The sequence below is a fragment of the Bufo bufo genome, chromosome 3 (assembly GCF_905171765.1).
Source record: "Bufo bufo chromosome 3, aBufBuf1.1, whole genome shotgun sequence".
In the NCBI taxonomy this organism is placed as follows: domain Eukaryota; kingdom Metazoa; phylum Chordata; class Amphibia; order Anura; family Bufonidae; genus Bufo; species Bufo bufo.
The window spans coordinates 53,843,651-53,860,547 of NC_053391.1; the positions used below are offsets into that span (position 1 = coordinate 53,843,651).

General features: G+C 45.8%; 1 protein-coding gene across 3 annotated transcripts in view; it reads left to right on the forward strand.

The window, feature by feature from the left end:
* The window catches only part of LOC120994554 (amyloid beta precursor protein), a 243,880-nt gene that overhangs the window by 136,061 nt on the left and 90,922 nt on the right, over nucleotides 1-16,897 (forward strand). For all 3 annotated transcript variants that reach the window (XM_040423206.1, XM_040423205.1, XM_040423208.1), the window contains 2 exons: nucleotides 9,143-9,255; nucleotides 13,578-13,768. In XM_040423206.1, the coding sequence (XP_040279140.1) occupies nucleotides 9,143-9,255; nucleotides 13,578-13,768 (304 nt within the window). The remainder of the gene's footprint in view (nucleotides 1-9,142; nucleotides 9,256-13,577; nucleotides 13,769-16,897) is intronic.

The following is a 16,897-nucleotide window of genomic DNA, read 5'->3' on the forward strand; positions in this document are numbered from 1 at the left end:
TAAGTAGGGGTGGGCGATATGGCCTAAAATCTATATTGCGATATAATTTTAAGCATGTGCAATATGCGATATATATTGCGATAAATTGTTTTCTATATTTGGGGGGGGGGTTTGTTTAAAATTTTTTTTTTTTTTACTTTTTATTTAATAACTATTAGCCTCCTTAAGGGCTAGAACCCTTGTCCTATTCACCCTGATAGAGCTCTATTAGGGTGAATAGGACTTTACACTCTCCCTGCTGCCCTGTGCTTTGTGCACACAACAGCAGGGAGCTGACCATGGCAGCCAGCCTCTCATGTGCCCCCCCCCAGCCTCTCATGTGCCCCCCCCCAGCCTCTCCCTCTTATCAGCCCCCTCTGGTAACTCAAACCCACCCCCCTCCCTCCCCAGTATTAATCATTGGTGGCAGTGGCCACAGGGTCCCCCTCCTCCCCCCCCATCATTGGTGGCAGTGGGCTGTTCCGATCGGAGTCCCAGCAGTGTAATGCTGGGGCTCCGATCGGTTACCATGGCAACCAGGACACTACTGAAGCCCTGGCTGCGATGGTATGTTAGTGAGCAGCATTATACTCACGTGCGCCGTAGCCGCCGGGCGCTCCTTCTTCTCATAGGTCTGTGCGGCGCATTGCTTATGCTATAAGCCACTTGCTCCTGATGAAGGGGAAATCTTAAAGGGGTGCTCCATCTAGGACATTTTTGGCATGTAAATAGGATATGCCATAACTGTCCAATAGGTGCACTCTCCATTCCCCCATTCCCTTCAGGGACCTGTTTTTGAGCTAGAAGTGGATTCCAGAGGTGGAACCTGGACATTTATAGAATATAAAATGCCATAAAGGTCCTTTTAACAAAGCTTTTCCGATAGCCCTTTATTGGAGTATAGTTATTTATACAATACAGGGAGTGCAGAATTATTAGGCAAGTTGTATTTTTGAGGATTAATTTTATTATTGAACAACAACCATGTTCTCAATGAACCGAAAAAACTCATTAATATCAAAGCTGAATATTTTTGGAAGTAGTTTTTAGTTTGTTTTTAGTTTTAGCTATTTTAGGGGGATATCTGTGTGTGCAGGTGACTATTACTGTGCATAATTATTAGGCAGCTTAACAAAAAACAAATATATACCCATTTCAATTATTTATTTTTACCAGTGAAACCAATATAACATCTCAACATTCACAAATATACATTTCTGACATTCAAAAACAAAACAAAAACAAATCAGTGACCAATATAGCCACCTTTCTTTGCAAGGACACTCAAAAGCCTGCCATCCATGGATTCTGTCAGTGTTTTGATCTGTTCACCATCAACATTGCGTGCAGCAGCAACCACAGCCTCCCAGACACTGTTCAGAGAGGTGTACTGTTTTCCCTCCTTGTAAATCTCACATTTGATGATGGACCACAGGTTCTCAATGGGGTTCAGATCAGGTGAACAAGGAGGCCATGTCATTAGATTTTCTTCTTTTATACCCTTTCTTGCCAGCCACGCTGTGGAGTACTTGGACGCGTGTGATGGAGCATTGTCCTGCATGAAAATCATGTTTTTCTTGAAGGATGCAGACTTCTTCCTGTACCACTGCTTGAAGAAGGTGTCTTCCAGAAACTGGCAGTAGGACTGGGAGTTGAGCTTGACTCCATCCTCAACCCGAAAAGGCCCCACAAGCTCATCTTTGATGATACCAGCCCAAACCAGTACTCCACCTCCACCTTGCTGGCGTCTGAGTGGGACTGGAGCTCTCTGCCCTTTACCAATCCAGCCACGGGCCCATCCATCTGGCCCATCAAGACTCACTCTCATTTCATCAGTCCATAAAACCTTAGAAAAATCAGTCTTGAGATATTTCTTGGCCCAGTCTTGACGTTTCAGCTTGTGTGTCTTGTTCAGTGGTGGTCGTCTTTCAGCCTTTCTTACCTTGGCCATGTCTCTGAGTATTGCACACCTTGTGCTTTTGGGCACTCCAGTGATGTTGCATCTCTGAAATATGGCCAAACTGGTGGCAAGTGGCATCTTGACAGCTGCATGCTTGACTTTTCTCAGTTCATGGGCAGTTATTTTGCGCCTTGGTTTTTCCACACGCTTCTTGCGACCCTGTTGACTATTTTGAATGAAACGCTTGATTGTTCGATGATCACGCTTCAGAAGCTTTGCAATTTTAAGAGTGCTGCATCCCTCTGCAAGATATCTCACTATTTTTGACTTTTCTGAGCCTGTCAAGTCCTTCTTTTCACCCATTTTGACAAAGGAAAGGAAGTTGCCTAATAATTATGCACACCTAATATAGGGTGTTGATGTCATTAGACCACACCCCTTCTCATTACAGAGATGCACATCACCTAATATGCTTAATTGGTAGTAGGCTTTCGAGCCTATACAGCTTGGAGTAAGACAACATGCATAAAGAGGATGATGTGGTCAAAATACTCATTTGCCTAATAATTCTGCACACAGTGTATAGTCTTTAATGAGGCTTCTAGTTCTGTTCAGCAAGTATCTCCTCATCAAAGACATGATTACAATGACAAATAACACACATATATATATATATATATATATATAACACAGGATAAGGGCTCATGCACATGACAGTCTGTATTTTGCGGTCCGCAAAAAGTACGGATGACGTCCGTGTGAAATCCATAGTGCTTTTTTTGGGGGGGGATCCTTTGTAACAATGCCTATCCTTGTCTGCAAAATGTACAAGAATAGGACATGTTCTTTTTTGCAGAACAGCAATGCTGACATACAGAAACGGAATGCACGTGGAGTCATTTCCGTTTTTTTTCCTGTCCCATTGAAATGAATGGTTCTGCATACGGCTACAAAAAAACTGGAACAGACACTGAAAAAAAATACATTCGTGTGCATGAGCCCTAGGGGTACTTTCACTAGTGTTTTTCTTTTCCAGTATTAAGTTCTGTCACAGGGGCTCAATACTGGAAAAAAAACTGATCCGTTTTTTTCCTAATGCATTCTGAATGGAGAGCAATCCGTTCAGGATGCATCAGGATGTCTTCAGTTCAGTCACTGTACACTTTTACATTGAAATGCATTAATGTCGGATCCGGCCCGAAGTGTTCTGGAAAAACGGATCTGGTCTTGCGGTCTGCGCAGACCTTAAAAAATATGAAAAAGAAATACCGGATCCATTTTTCCAGATGACAACCGGAGAGACGGATCCAGTACTGCAATACATTTGTGACACGGATCCGCATCCGGATCCGTCTACAAATGGTATCCGTTTGCATACAGATTGCTGGATCCGGAAGGCGACGGAACAGCCTGCCGGAATCCAGGGACGCTAGTGTGAAAGTATTATAAACCATTGAGGTTAGATGATGGGGACCCTTCAGCTCCTCCTCAGTCTCTCTGCACGTTACAGCGCATGTGCACAACACTCGTTTGGGATTTATGACCTGTAATATCTTTATATACACTGCTCAAAAAAATAAAGGGAACACAAAAATAACACATCCTAGATCTGAATTAATTAAATATTCTTCTGAAATACTTTGTTCTTTACATAGTTGAATGTGCTGACAACAAAATCACACAAAAATTAAAAATGGAAATCAAATTTTTCAACCCATGGAGGTCTGGATTTGGAGTCACACTCAAAATTAAAGTGGAAAAACACACTACAGGCTGATCCAACTTTGATGTAATGTCCTTAAAACAAGTCAAAATGAGGCTCAGTAGTGTGTGTGGCCTCCACGTGCCTGTATGACCTCCCTACAACGCCTGTGCATGCTCCTGATGAGGTGGCGGACGGTCTCCTGAGGGATCTCCTCCCAGACCTGGACTAAAGCATCTGCCAACTCCTGGACAGTCTGTGGTGCAACGTGACGTTGGTGGATAGAGCGAGACATGATGTCCCAGATGTGCTCAATTGGATTCAGGTCTGGGGAACGGGCGGGCCAGTCCATAGCATCAATGCCTTCGTCTTGCAGGAACTGCTGACACACTTCAGCCACATGAGGTCTAGCATTGTCTTGCATTAGGAGGAACCCAGGGCCAACCGCACCAGCATATGGTCTCACAAGGGGTCTGAGGATCTCATTTCGGTACCTAATGGCAGTCAGGCTACATCTGGCGAGCACATGGAGGGCTGTGCGGCCCTCCAAAGAAATGCCACCCCACACCATTACTGACCCAATGCCAAACCGGTCATGCTGGAGGATGTTGCAGGCAGCAGAACGTTCTCCACGGCGTCTCCAGACTCTTTCACGTCTGTCACATGTGCTCAGTGTGAACCTGCTTTCATCTGTGAAGAGCACAGGGCGCCAGTGGCGAATTTGCCAATCTTGGTGTTCTCTGGCAAATGCCAAACGTCCTGCACGGTGTTGGGCTGTAAGCACAACCCCCACCTGTGGACGTCGGGCCCTCATATCACCCTCATGGAGTCTGTTTCTGACCATTTGAGCAGACACATGCACATTTGTGGCCTGCTGGAGGTCATTTTGCAGGGCTCTGGCAGTGCTCCTCCTGTTCCTCCTTGCACAAAGGCGGAGGTAGCGGTCCTGCTGCTGGGTTGTTGCCCTCCTACGGCGTTCTCCACGTCTCCTGATGTACTGGCCTGTCTCCTGGTAGCGCCTCCATGCTCTGGACACTACGCTGACAGACACAGCAAACCTTCTTGCCACAGCTCGCATTGATGCGCCATCCTGGATAAGCTGCACTACCTGAGCCACTTGTGTGGGTTGTAGACTCCGTCTCATGCTACCACTAGAGTGAAAGCACCGCCAGCATTTAAAAGTGACCAAAACATCAGCCAGGAAGCATAGGAACTGAGAAGTGGTCTGTGGTCACCACCTGCAGAACCACTCCTTTATTGGGGGTGTCTTGCTAATTGCCTATAATTTCCACCTGTTGTCTATCCCATTTGCACAACAGCATGTGAAATTGATTGTCACTCAGTGTTGCTTCCTAAGTGGACAGTTTGATTTCACAGAAGTGTGATTGACTTGGAGTTACATTGTGTTGTTTAAGTGTTCCCTTTATTTTTTTGAGCAGTGTATATAATCACTCATACACAAGTGCTATTTCGCATCCGTGAAATTGTAACCCATTTAGCGCTTCCTGTGCAGGCCTTCATGCTCAGTTAGTCTCCCTTTTCCACCTGTCTGAACCGCTGCCTTTCCCTCGGTTTGGACCTGACACATCTGATCAGGTCTGTGGGAGCTTCCGTCTGTTTCGGACAGGCCATCATTGCTTCCATTTCCAGATTTGGCAAACTCGTGCAAGTTGTTTTCCGTCCAAGGGCTGTACGAGCTTCCTCCGTCAATCACTTTAAATCCCGTTGGCGTAGTCCGCGCATGAGACATCAGAGATGGTTCCTGGGGTGGCTGCTGTCCTCCTCTCTCCTATACATCTGCGGGACGCCGCGTTATATTAGAGCCGAGTTCTGCTTGTGGCCTCGTCTTTTCTGATAATCAGGCAGTATTCTATGAAGTTTCACAAGACCAGAAGCAGAAGATCAGTAAAAGGCCTCTGATTGGCCTCATGCACACCACCGTATTTTGCGTCCATGTCCAGTCTGCATTTTTTTCACGGATTGCGAACAGACCAGTTCATTTCTTTGTGTCCACAAAAATTCATGGATTTCATTCGTGCGCTGCCAGCATCCGTACGTCCGTTTATTATAGAACATTTCCTATTCCTTTCCACAAAAGGGACAGAAGTGAGAAAAATACGGCGTGCACCCAGAAGGTCATCTGTATTTAGTGAATCCGTGGTTTGCAGACCGCGGTACAGACACGGTTGTGTGCATAAGGCCTGAGGAGGATTGTCTGCCTTTTACTAGTCGTTACTTGTGAGTCCAATAATCCAGAATATTTTATCATCTAGATGTTACCACTTCTAATTGTTGACAGATTATGGAATTTTCCATCCCAAGAAGGGACTGGTGTGGTAACATATGTATAGGACAGGGATGCTCAACCTGCGGCCCTCCAGCTGTTGCAAAAACTACAACTACCAGCATACCTGGACAGCCTACAGCTATTAGGGCATGCTGGGAGTTGTAGTTTTGTAACAGCTGGAGGGCCGCAGTTGGAGCATCCCTGGTATAGGACATCGCCATTACTGCTGCCTCAGATAGGACAAGTAAGGCCTCGTGTCCGTATTTCGGTCCACAGAATACGGACAGTTTTCGTGTGAGTTCCATTTTTTTCTCACTCCCATCAGTAGAAAGGGCTTTTCTCAGGAATATGATCTGGGGTGAGATTTGCGGATCAGGCAAAAAATGGGATGTGGGCATGGCCCCCATAGGTACAGACGGGTCAATGTTTGTTAAAGGGGTTGCCCGGTTTCAGGATATTAATGACCAGTCCTCATCAATTTTAGATCGGCGGGGGTCTGACTTCCGGCACCTCCACTGATCACCTGTTTGAAGGGGTCGTACCACTCGTGCGAGCGCTGTACCATATTCAAGGTTTACCTGCATGCCGTCCGCTTTGGGTAATTGCAGCTGTTCATCCCATTCACTTAAGCTGTAATTACACTGCACCACCACCAGAAAGAGGAAGGCGCCGATGATCAGTGGGGAAGACAGGAGTCGGAGCCCCACCGATCTCATATGGATGACCTATCCTGAGGTCATCATCAGGGGCGGATCGCCCATAGACCTTACAGGGAAATGTCCCAGTGGGTCGATGCCCGACCATGCCCTCCTCTCTGCCACTGTCCAGGTACACAATGAGCTCTGAGCAGTAATGTACCCAGCCTGTGACCGTACATGACCCGCATCTCTCCTCCTAAGCTCCCTTCTCTATAATGTAATCGGGGACAACTGGAGGAGAAGGACAGAACATGGCAGCTATTGCTGGACACCACAGAGGGACTTTTGGGGCAGTATATTGTGCTGCACGGTGGTATTTGGTTCTGATGGGGCGGTATTTTGTGCTATGGTATTGCTGACCCCACTTACTTGTGTTGTCTCATCTTCTGTCAATTTGGACCCCCCTGCAACATGGAGCCTCTTTTAGTATATTTTTCCCCAGGGCCTAGTCCACCCCTGATCATCAGTGTCTTGACACCGGACGAGCCCTTTACAGTGCCCACGCTCAACAGTTCAACAGAATAGACTGACTATCTCATCTATATGGGGATTACTAGAAGAGCGACTGGACACTCCCAATCCTTTGCTTATGCAGGAGGTTATCCGACGTCACCGCGTCTGACAGCAGCGCTTTTCCCTGTTTTTTCACTGAAAATGCATGCGCAGCGGAGCCGGTTGTGCACGTATATAGCGGAGAGGAATAGTAATTGACTGAGTGAGCAGCAGACTGACAGCTACGTGAAGTGTATGGGCAGCTTTAGTCTGAGTATATGTCCTGGGGGGCCGGGGGGGTTCAAATTTTGAACGGACTGAAGAAAGTGTCAGGATGATTTGTGCCCATTACTGTACAAAGAGGCATCGGACTCTGGGTAGATCTGCTTGAGACAACCCACAGAGACCAGGTATTATGGGTTAGTCACAGCTGCCCCCTTTATGTGATGCAGTGCAGCCCCCTCAACTTTGTCACATGATCCAAAATCCCTTAGGGCAGGGAGGGTCCCGCAGCACCCGGAATATTTTCCAACTCTTCCTGGACTCGGGTAGGTGGTCTCCCCTTTTTCTGCTTATTAGAGCCTGTTTTGATAAAAGGGGATCCTGTTTGGCAATGCATCATAAGCCCCGCCCCAGAATGGCTGGAAACACCCAATTGTAGGTGGGATTTGTGTTAGCCCCTCCCCTTTTCAGCTCGGGGCAGGAAGTCTCGGAGACAGTCTCGGTAAATTCGGGATAGTTGGCAACTATGAGATTAGAGGCTGAGGTACAGAGGTAACAATCATAACCCAGGGCTGTGGGCCAGGCAGGGACTTAAGGGACTGTCTTCCACATAAGAAGTCACTAGTATTGGGGCCCGGGAGCTTTATGTAACGTCTATGGGTAGAGCGGGGGTCCCTGCTTGAGACCTCCATCAAACGATAAGCCTGAGAGCCACATGCACCTTCGGAGGTCCACCAGGGTCCACAGAAATCAGCTCCTTTCACCCTCGTTAATGAGGTATGATGGGTATTCGTTGAGTTTTCACATGGGTGATGTTCTCCTCCATTTGCACTGACCAGCATGAAGTCTTGTATTTCCAGATTTCCTCCCATCTCTATTCTTCGGTCTTTCCTGCTGGAATTTGGGGCTGTGGCGGGAGAACTTCCTGCAGTGAAAGAACTCCTATTCCTATAGCTTTATGTTCCAACGGAGCCTGGGCCCTGCCATGTTCCGCACAGTGGGGCGCCTCTCGTGTACTGCTTTGCTATCTGCCCCGACCCCATTTTTCCTCTAGATTTGCTCCCCAATGTGCTGCTTGGATGGCTGACATGATAATTTACACACCTGACAGCAGTTTAGGATAACCTGTATAGGGGTCTGCAACTCCCGCTGGCTTTGGGGTCTATACGTAAAATGTTGCGAAGCATATTCTACATTTTTGAAACCAGCACCTGGATCTGAATACTTTTCTAGATGTATGTAATTAAACATTTTGCATAGCCACTGAGCTAATCAAAAAAATGTATCTGTATAGCGCCACCTGCTGTTTGTTCTGTTCCTTACTTTGTGTCCGTCTCACTGAGCTGGTCGAACATGCTCATATTAAATCACGTGATTGGCAAGTTGCCATGATCACAACCCCAGAATTGCAAACATTTGACGCTGCTGAATTCTACAGATGACATTCGTGTGCTGTCTACATTTGCTCAGGTCCCATAGAAATTAATTGGTCCATGTGCCTCCCACAAAAAAACGCGGACTGACGTAACGGTCGTGTGCATGTACCCTAAGTCCTTAAAGTTAGGTGGGAACAAGTGGAGGATGCATATGTCCATATTGTATATAATGTATGTTTTCCTTCTCTGATGCAAGCAGAGATGTTGAAAATGGCTCTTATTATAAACCAATATTAGATGCATAACTTGTCATTTTATAGGCATTTACGGTACATAGACTCAGTATTTGATAGCCTAAAGGGGGCGGTGCATGACACAGATATTCCCCATGTCATGCTCCGCCCCCTTCAGGGCCTGCACTGCACATTACACAGGGATTTGTTTGGAGTGCCCCTTTAATCATTATTTGTTGTGTTTGTCTTGCAGTCGGGGAATTTGTGAGCGACGCTCTTCTGGTTCCTGACAAATGCCGTTTCCTTCACCAGGAGAAGATGGATATCTGTGAGACGCATCTGCACTGGCACACTGTAGCCAAAGAGGTAACGGACATGCTAAACGTATTCATTATAAAATGTCACCATGTCTATCGGTGAGTCAGATCTCCGCAGACCTGCCGCCTGACAGGTCCCTGATTGAAGCTAGATGCACACGACCGCATGTGTTTTGCGGATTCGCGAATAAATTTAAAAAAAACGGATAACGTCCGTATGGCATCGTTTTTTTTTGCGGATCCATTGTAACAATGCCTATCCTTGTCCCCATAACGGACAAGAATAGGACATCTTTTTTTTTTTGCGGGGCTACGGAACGGAGCAACGGATGCGGACAGCACACTGAGTGCTGTCCGTATCTTTTGTGGCCCCATTGAAGTGAATAGGTCCGCACCCGAGCTGCAAAAAATGCGGCTCGGATGCGGAACCAAACCACGTTCGTGTGCATGTAGCCTTTCTGATATCAGTGATTTTATTATTATAATTTTTTTTTATTATATCCTATACAGAAGTTTTATATCCAACAAAACACTATGGGAGACTTATCAAAACTGGGGCCTAGGAAAACTGACTCAGTTGCCCATAGCAACCAATCAGATTGATCCTTTCATTTTCCAAAGGAGCTGTGAAAAATGAAAGATGGAATCTGATTGGTTGCTATGGGCAACTGAAGCCAGTTTTCAATTGCAATGTTTACATGGTGGATTTTGCCTCAGTTTTTCACTTTGGTTGCCACGGACCCACTCATGGTTTATAGCCATTGAATGGAGCTGAACCGCGAACGGACACCTGCCGTCCACCGGGGCGCTGCGTCACATGTCCCTTCTTAGCGCAGTCACAGCTTTAAACTGCTGGGCGTGCAAACTGCAGCGCTGCCTTCCAGTGAAAACAATGGAAGGTGGACACCACGCACCCTGCCGTGGACACTGCTGTCAGTTTTTATTTTTATTTTTTTTGTGGTGGGAGGCTTGAAAAAAAATTAAAATAAAACTTGAAATTCATTCACGTTTCTTTTTTTATATGGGGTTTCTTTGGTCGCACATTTTTCATTTTTGACATTGTGTTTTCTTGCCCTATGGGAAAAAAACCTGAATAAAAAAACAGGCATATCTCCCCCCCCACCTCCACCAAAACTGCTGTGGACCTAAAAATGCGCAACACAAGTGAGACAAAATATGACAGAAAAATGTCATGCATTTCATATTTCCTACTGACTTTACCGCTGCCCTTTCGCCGTGGCATTTGTGTGGAAATAACGCAGTGTTTTTGTATAGAAGAAAAGATTTCCATGCAGCGTAAATGGAAATCGGTCTCCTGGAAACTGTCAACAAGCATATATGATATCCCACCAGTGGTTAATGGCACAGCTTTTCATATACAGAGCTGCTGCTGTTGCTTATCATTAGTCATGTTTGGGAAACCTCTGCACACAGATGTAGCAGAGCTGGATCTGCGAGAAAACCGTTTCTTTTGTTCTGGCTTGCAAAGTGTACTTGCAGTCCCATGGATGAAAGTGGCCGTCCACCTTCAGGAAGGGTTCAGCCGGCAGCTATCCCTCCTCACTCCTCCCGCCACCACTTACACATGCGTCAGCTGCCCCATGAGAACATAGGATCAGACATGTTGAAATCCAACTGCCTGATCCTTCTTTTTCCCCGGCATCTGTAGGGGGAGAGTATTAGGACACTCTCAAACATATTAGAGGGTCGGCCAGTCTGGGTTTGGCCAATGCTCATTAGCAGCTTTAGTGTTGTTTAGTGAAGTTGTAGCAGAGCTGAATTTGTGACTAAATAGTTTCTTTTGGGCTAGCTGCCTAATTCTGCAATCCAATAGAAAACCATGGAGAACACACGTTGATTTTCACATTGGGTTACATAAACATTAATGACAAACTCAGCTCTGCTAAGTCTGGAGCATTATTACATGACATTTACGGTATTTTTTTTAGACTTTACCACAGTCACGTGTTTATCGGTGCATTATAATGCTTATATTATTCACACACACTCCCATACTTATTTGAGCGGCCATATTTTACTCCGGCTTTACCCCTTTCCGCTATGAATACCAGATCAGGCAGCGAGTCCCGGCAGATCAGATGTAGATCAGGAGAACATTTGCAGTTAAGTGACATTTTATTAGCTAAATAACATTTATTAGAACAGACAAGTGAAGGCGGCTCCGTAAAACGAGACTGTAAACAGAAGAGGGGCGAGGCTGTGGATACCGCAGTGCGAGTCGCGTGTTCATTAAAGAGGTTTCTGGGACTGAAGAATTGATGGTGAACCCCTTGGATAGGCCGTCTGTGCTCGATCAGTGGAGATTAGGACCCACATGATCAGCAGAAACAGTGTCTGATTCTGAAGGAACACAGCAGCCCCTTTTCCACCACCTATGGGCGCCAATGAGCACCAGCAGGGTCCTTATTACATTATTTGCCGTGGGTGCACCTCTGCTCTCGCCAATTGAGCATCGATGACCTATCCATAGGATAAGAGATCGGTGGGGGTCTGTGCATTACAGTGAATTCCGAGACTCGGGAATAAATAGGCTTAACGTGACTTAGGTGAGTAAAAAGTTACAAGGTTATGATAAAAGATATATACAAAAGATAACATACAGAGTAAAGTAAGTAACGGTCACCAAAGCTGTGAACAAATTAGCCAGCTCCCCATCGACCACTTCTCAGCATGGCACCTGGCGACACCCATGTGATACAAAGAGAGGTGAGGGTTGCAAGAGACATCTTACCCTGATGATGTCCTCAATGGAGCTCTTTATATCGGCCTTATAAGCAATAAATGTATTTTTTTCCTGAATCTTAGAATTCACGGTAAAACACTTGGTGTCAGCTGTGGCATTCGGGTAAAAATCAAAAAAATGTATACTTATTCCTGGAATTCACATTAATACAGGCTGATACACGGTGCCCCACCGATTAGCAGTTAGCAGCAGCCGCAAGTTCCAGAAGTATGCAGTGAGCACCACAGCGCTCTACACTGTGTAGTGGCCATTCTTGGGTACTGCAGGTAAACTATCATTCGCTTGAATTGGAGCATCACTTGCAGTACCTAAGAACAGCCACTACACAGTGTACGGAGCTGTGGTTTTCCGGTTCCATACAGTGTTTACTTCTGGACCCTGTGGCTGTGTGTTGGACCACCCCCAGTCTGACCAGTCTATGGAAAGGTCATCAGGTTGTTTGTGTTGAAAACCCCTGTAATCGTCGTATAAAGAAAAATTCAGAAATTTTCTAATATCCTGATTTGATTCCTCCCCATTTTCAGGATAGCTGCTTGCTGTCTTTGAATGGAAACATTCCTATTTACCTTCACAGGCTAAAAACAGCTCCGACTAAAAGGCTCTGTTCACATCTGGCATTCAATATTAAGGATCCGTTATATGATGGACACCAACGATTGTCACGACGGTCCACTTTGACTATAAAGGGTTCCATCAGGTTTTCGTAATGGTTTCTGTCCTTTTACCGGACAACATAGCGCAGTACACTGTGCAGTGTTGGCCACCATTGTTAACATTAGCCTTAGCCCTACTTTAACACAGCACAGTGCTTGTTACAATGTATCGTTATAGGAAATCAAGCACAGCAGCAGCACACACTGATAGTTGTAACCTAGACTGATACACTGTAACAAAAAGCAGCTGGAAAATAGACCTAGCCTCAAGGCTTGTATGAGCTATGATATATTGATATTGTATCCAGATGTCCCTACCAGCAGCCAATAAAATACATAAGAGTTATGGCCCGCTCTAAATCCCCTGAATGTCATATAGATCATTACCAGTAGGCAGGGTTAAAGGGGGCTTCCAGGAAGGACCTTAGCAATGATTTCCTGTCCTTGGGATAGGCCATCAGTGTTCAGGAACAGAAGATCAGGCATGTTAAAACCCAGTATGCCTGATCTTTCTTATCCACGATATCAGGAGGTTCCTGGAAACATTAGATACTTATGGCCAACTTAGGCTGATCCGGCACAAATACCAGCTGTAGGTCGGACCAAAAACCATTGCCTTCAATGTTTTTTTTTCCCGCCAAAAACATGGTATTTATGCCAGAAAAGCGGACAGATAACTGCCGGATCCCATTATGGTTACTCAGCCGAATTAGGCTACCGGATTCCAAACGCTACTGTGTACGTAGCCTAACAAACTCAGCTCTGCTACACGTGTATAAAACTACAGCAATTAATGTAAAGTGTCAAAGCAACCTCTATCTGCTCTAATACGTAGCTAATGCAGTTATCTGAAGCGCACATTCTGTAGGAAGCCAATGAAGTGCGTTCCTGACTATACGGACGGTTATACGCTAGGCGTCTGCTGTATTGTAACCGAGCTTTACCCTTTTCCAGTCTTGCAGTGAGAGGAGCATGAGCCTCCATGACTACGGCATGCTGCTGCCCTGCGGCATTGACAAGTTCCGGGGCGTGGAGTTTGTATGCTGTCCTGCCGCCGACGAAAATGACAACTTTGACTCAGCCGACACTGAAGACGATTCTGACGTCTGGTGGGGGGGCGCCGACACGGACTATGCCGACAGAAGGTAAGATCAGTCATCATTTTTGACAAAGACAAACTTCACCCACAAAAAATGTGTTATTTTTTTTGTTTTTTCTGTTTAGTTTTTTTTTGTTGTTTTTTTTACATTTGATTTCTTTTAGGAGGCTTATTATGCCAAAACTGCCAGACAATGGGTTATACTTCTGCCAAATTTTCAGGACAATGCATGAACTTTGACATTTTTCTGCAGGCCTGGGAGGAACTGAACTGCAATAATAGTATAAAAGTTGAAATTCATAGGGAATGCAGACCCTTGAACATTAGTCTTTAAATCGATCCAAGTTCTTCACTGGTTAATTTCTTAAAATATCTTTATAGCAGACTGAGCTCTGAATTCCCTGTATAAAAAGCCACCACTAGAGGGCAGTAAAACTTACTGCAGACCATTCTGCTAATGAAGTAAATGTAGAAACAGTATACAGAAAGCGTTAAAGCTCCCCCTAGTGGTGGCAGCAAAATTGTAGTATTTAAAAGGGTATGCCAACCTGGACTTTTATGGCATAGCGATAGAGTATGCCATAAATGTCTGATAGGGGCAGGTCCCAACTGTGATTAACTATTTTTGGAAGTCCTATTGCAGTCAATGGAGAAAACCTAGCAAGCACGGCATGCTCTTTATTCATTCTGGGGCCCTGTTCTTGATAGTGCACCCCAGAGGTTGATATGCCTAGGATATGCTATCACTTTATGATCTGTGAGGGTGCAACCTCGAAGACGCCCACTGATTCTGAGAATGAAGATCCGCAGCTCTGATTTAGTGCTGTTTTTGAAGTGAATCAGATCGGCTACAGTTCCCCGTGGAGGTGGGTGCTCGAGAACTCTGCTGTGCAGGAAAATCTTAGAAGGGAATGATGGTGATCCTAGAGGTCAGACCTCCAAGGTGTTCTGCACCTGCGCAGACAAAGACAGCAGAATCTTCTGTGCGTGCGCTGAATGCTTTTAGTTCTTTTGCTCGGATGTGGATGCAGCCATTTGAACCCATAAGAAAATAACTTGACTGCCATCATGTTGAGAGCTATGAATGCTGCGGCCACCCAGTCCAGTGTGTACACATGGTCAGCAGGGGGCTTCAGTGTAGAGTGAGGTATACTGTGCCAGTTTGCATCATTTGGTCATTCCCTTTGAGCAGTTCCCTAATTCACTTACCTAGGGTCCGCAGGGGTGGTCCTCGTGTTTTAGCATGACCTGTCATTATGAGCTGGGTCAATGCCACACTTAAAAACCATAACCTAAATTATGCCATGTAAAAAAAAAAATTTAATCGGAAATCCTATAACCCATAACAACCTCTTTCTAATAAAGCTAGAACCAGCCCTGTACCGCACATGGCTCCATAGATCTTCTTCACATTCATTGTTCTGCTGCATTTATATCAAGCAGACAGCTCAAGGGGAGGGTCTTTTCTGCTGCAGCTCAGGGGGCGTGTCTCAGCTCTCCCTATCACAGCTCAGGGGGCGTGTCCATGCTCTCCCTATCACAGTTCAGGAGGCAGTTGAAGGATGGAACTGAGCATGTGCGGCCTTCTCAGTGAGCAGGACAAAGAAAAGAGAAAAAGAACAAACAGCAGGTGGCACTAATCAGATACATTTTATTGAATAACTCACTGGCTATACAAAATTATTGGTTACATGCCATTACAAAACTATTCAGATTCAGGGACTGCAGAATATTTTTTGTGGGACAACCCCTTTAAAGAAACTGGAAAACATTCTTTGATTTTCCCTTTCTTTTGATGGATCTCATTTTGAGAATTGCTTGCTCCTCTCGGTAACGCTTCGTCGTCTCTGTGCTCTCATGCAGCCCAGCGGAATAATTGCTAGTGCTTTAAGTACAGACGACTTGGAATTAAATCTTCTCATGCCTGGTGCATATCTTCTGTTCGTTGGCAGAAGGCGAACCCCTTCCCTGTGCAAAAAACAGAGGGTCCATCTCCGAAAAATCCATCTGTTCCCATATGTTGTATCAGACGGGCTCATTACTGATGACGAGTTACCGCCCCACTTATGGAGCATGGCTGTCTAGATAAAGGCAGTCATCTCTATTGATATGTCCTTCAGTTGGCCTCGTCTTTCAGGGTGCTAAAAGGGACCGGTCAGCCATCCTCATGTGGAAATACTAGAAGTAGAACTACCAGTTCTTGAATATCTTTTACTTAAAGGGGTATTCCCGTCTTATAAAGTGGTGGCATGTGCCATCACTATATGATCGATGGGGTGTGACACCCCCACTAATCCTGAATGAAGTGGATGCAGCACTTGTCTAGCTCTGTCACCACCTCTGCTTTTCCCCTGCACATTGGCCCTCTAGACTGTCCCCACGCCGGGAACTGCAGCCGACCCAATTCAGTTGTTGTCGTTCCCAGCACAGTGGATAGCTGGTCGCCGCTATGCTGGGAAAACAGCAAATGTGTGCAGCGCATTAACAGGATTGTCCCAGTGGTCAGCCCTATACCAGTCATAAATATTCCATTGGTTATAAACTGGGAAAACCCTTTTAAATGGCACCTGTCTGCAGGATCAACCCTATTAAACCAGCCGTAATGCCTGGTAGGGCTAACTAAAAACATACCTTACTTCCCCTGATCCATTGCTGCATTGAGGAGCAATAGCTGTTAAAAAAAAAAAAATATATTAAATTAAGGCTTAAGTGCCATAAGGGCGGGCCCAGGTCACTCAGTGCACCTTAGCTCCTCCGCTCTGTTTTCCTGGACATGGCTCTCACACACTTGGCCCTGTCAATCAAGTGCAGGAGGAGGGGAGTGTCTAGGGATGCAGAGCAGAAGAACTAAGGAGCACTGAGTGGCTAGGGCCCGCCCTTGTGGCACTTAAAGGGCTATTCCCATCACAATGATCACTGTTAAATCTCTTAATGATTTGACAGTGATCATTTTTCTAAATACATTTTATTACCCAATTCCCACCCTTTTTGAGAAAATAAGTCCCCTCTTACCTGATTGTTGTCTTTCGTCTCCCCTGGTTACAGCCACCTCTCCTGTCGAATCCCGCCGGGCCGCGCTTGCGCAGAAGACTGGAGATTCTCTCCCGGCCAGGCCGCGCAATGTCCTGAACGCGCATGCGCCATGATGACTTCTTCCTGGCCAGTATAGTACAGA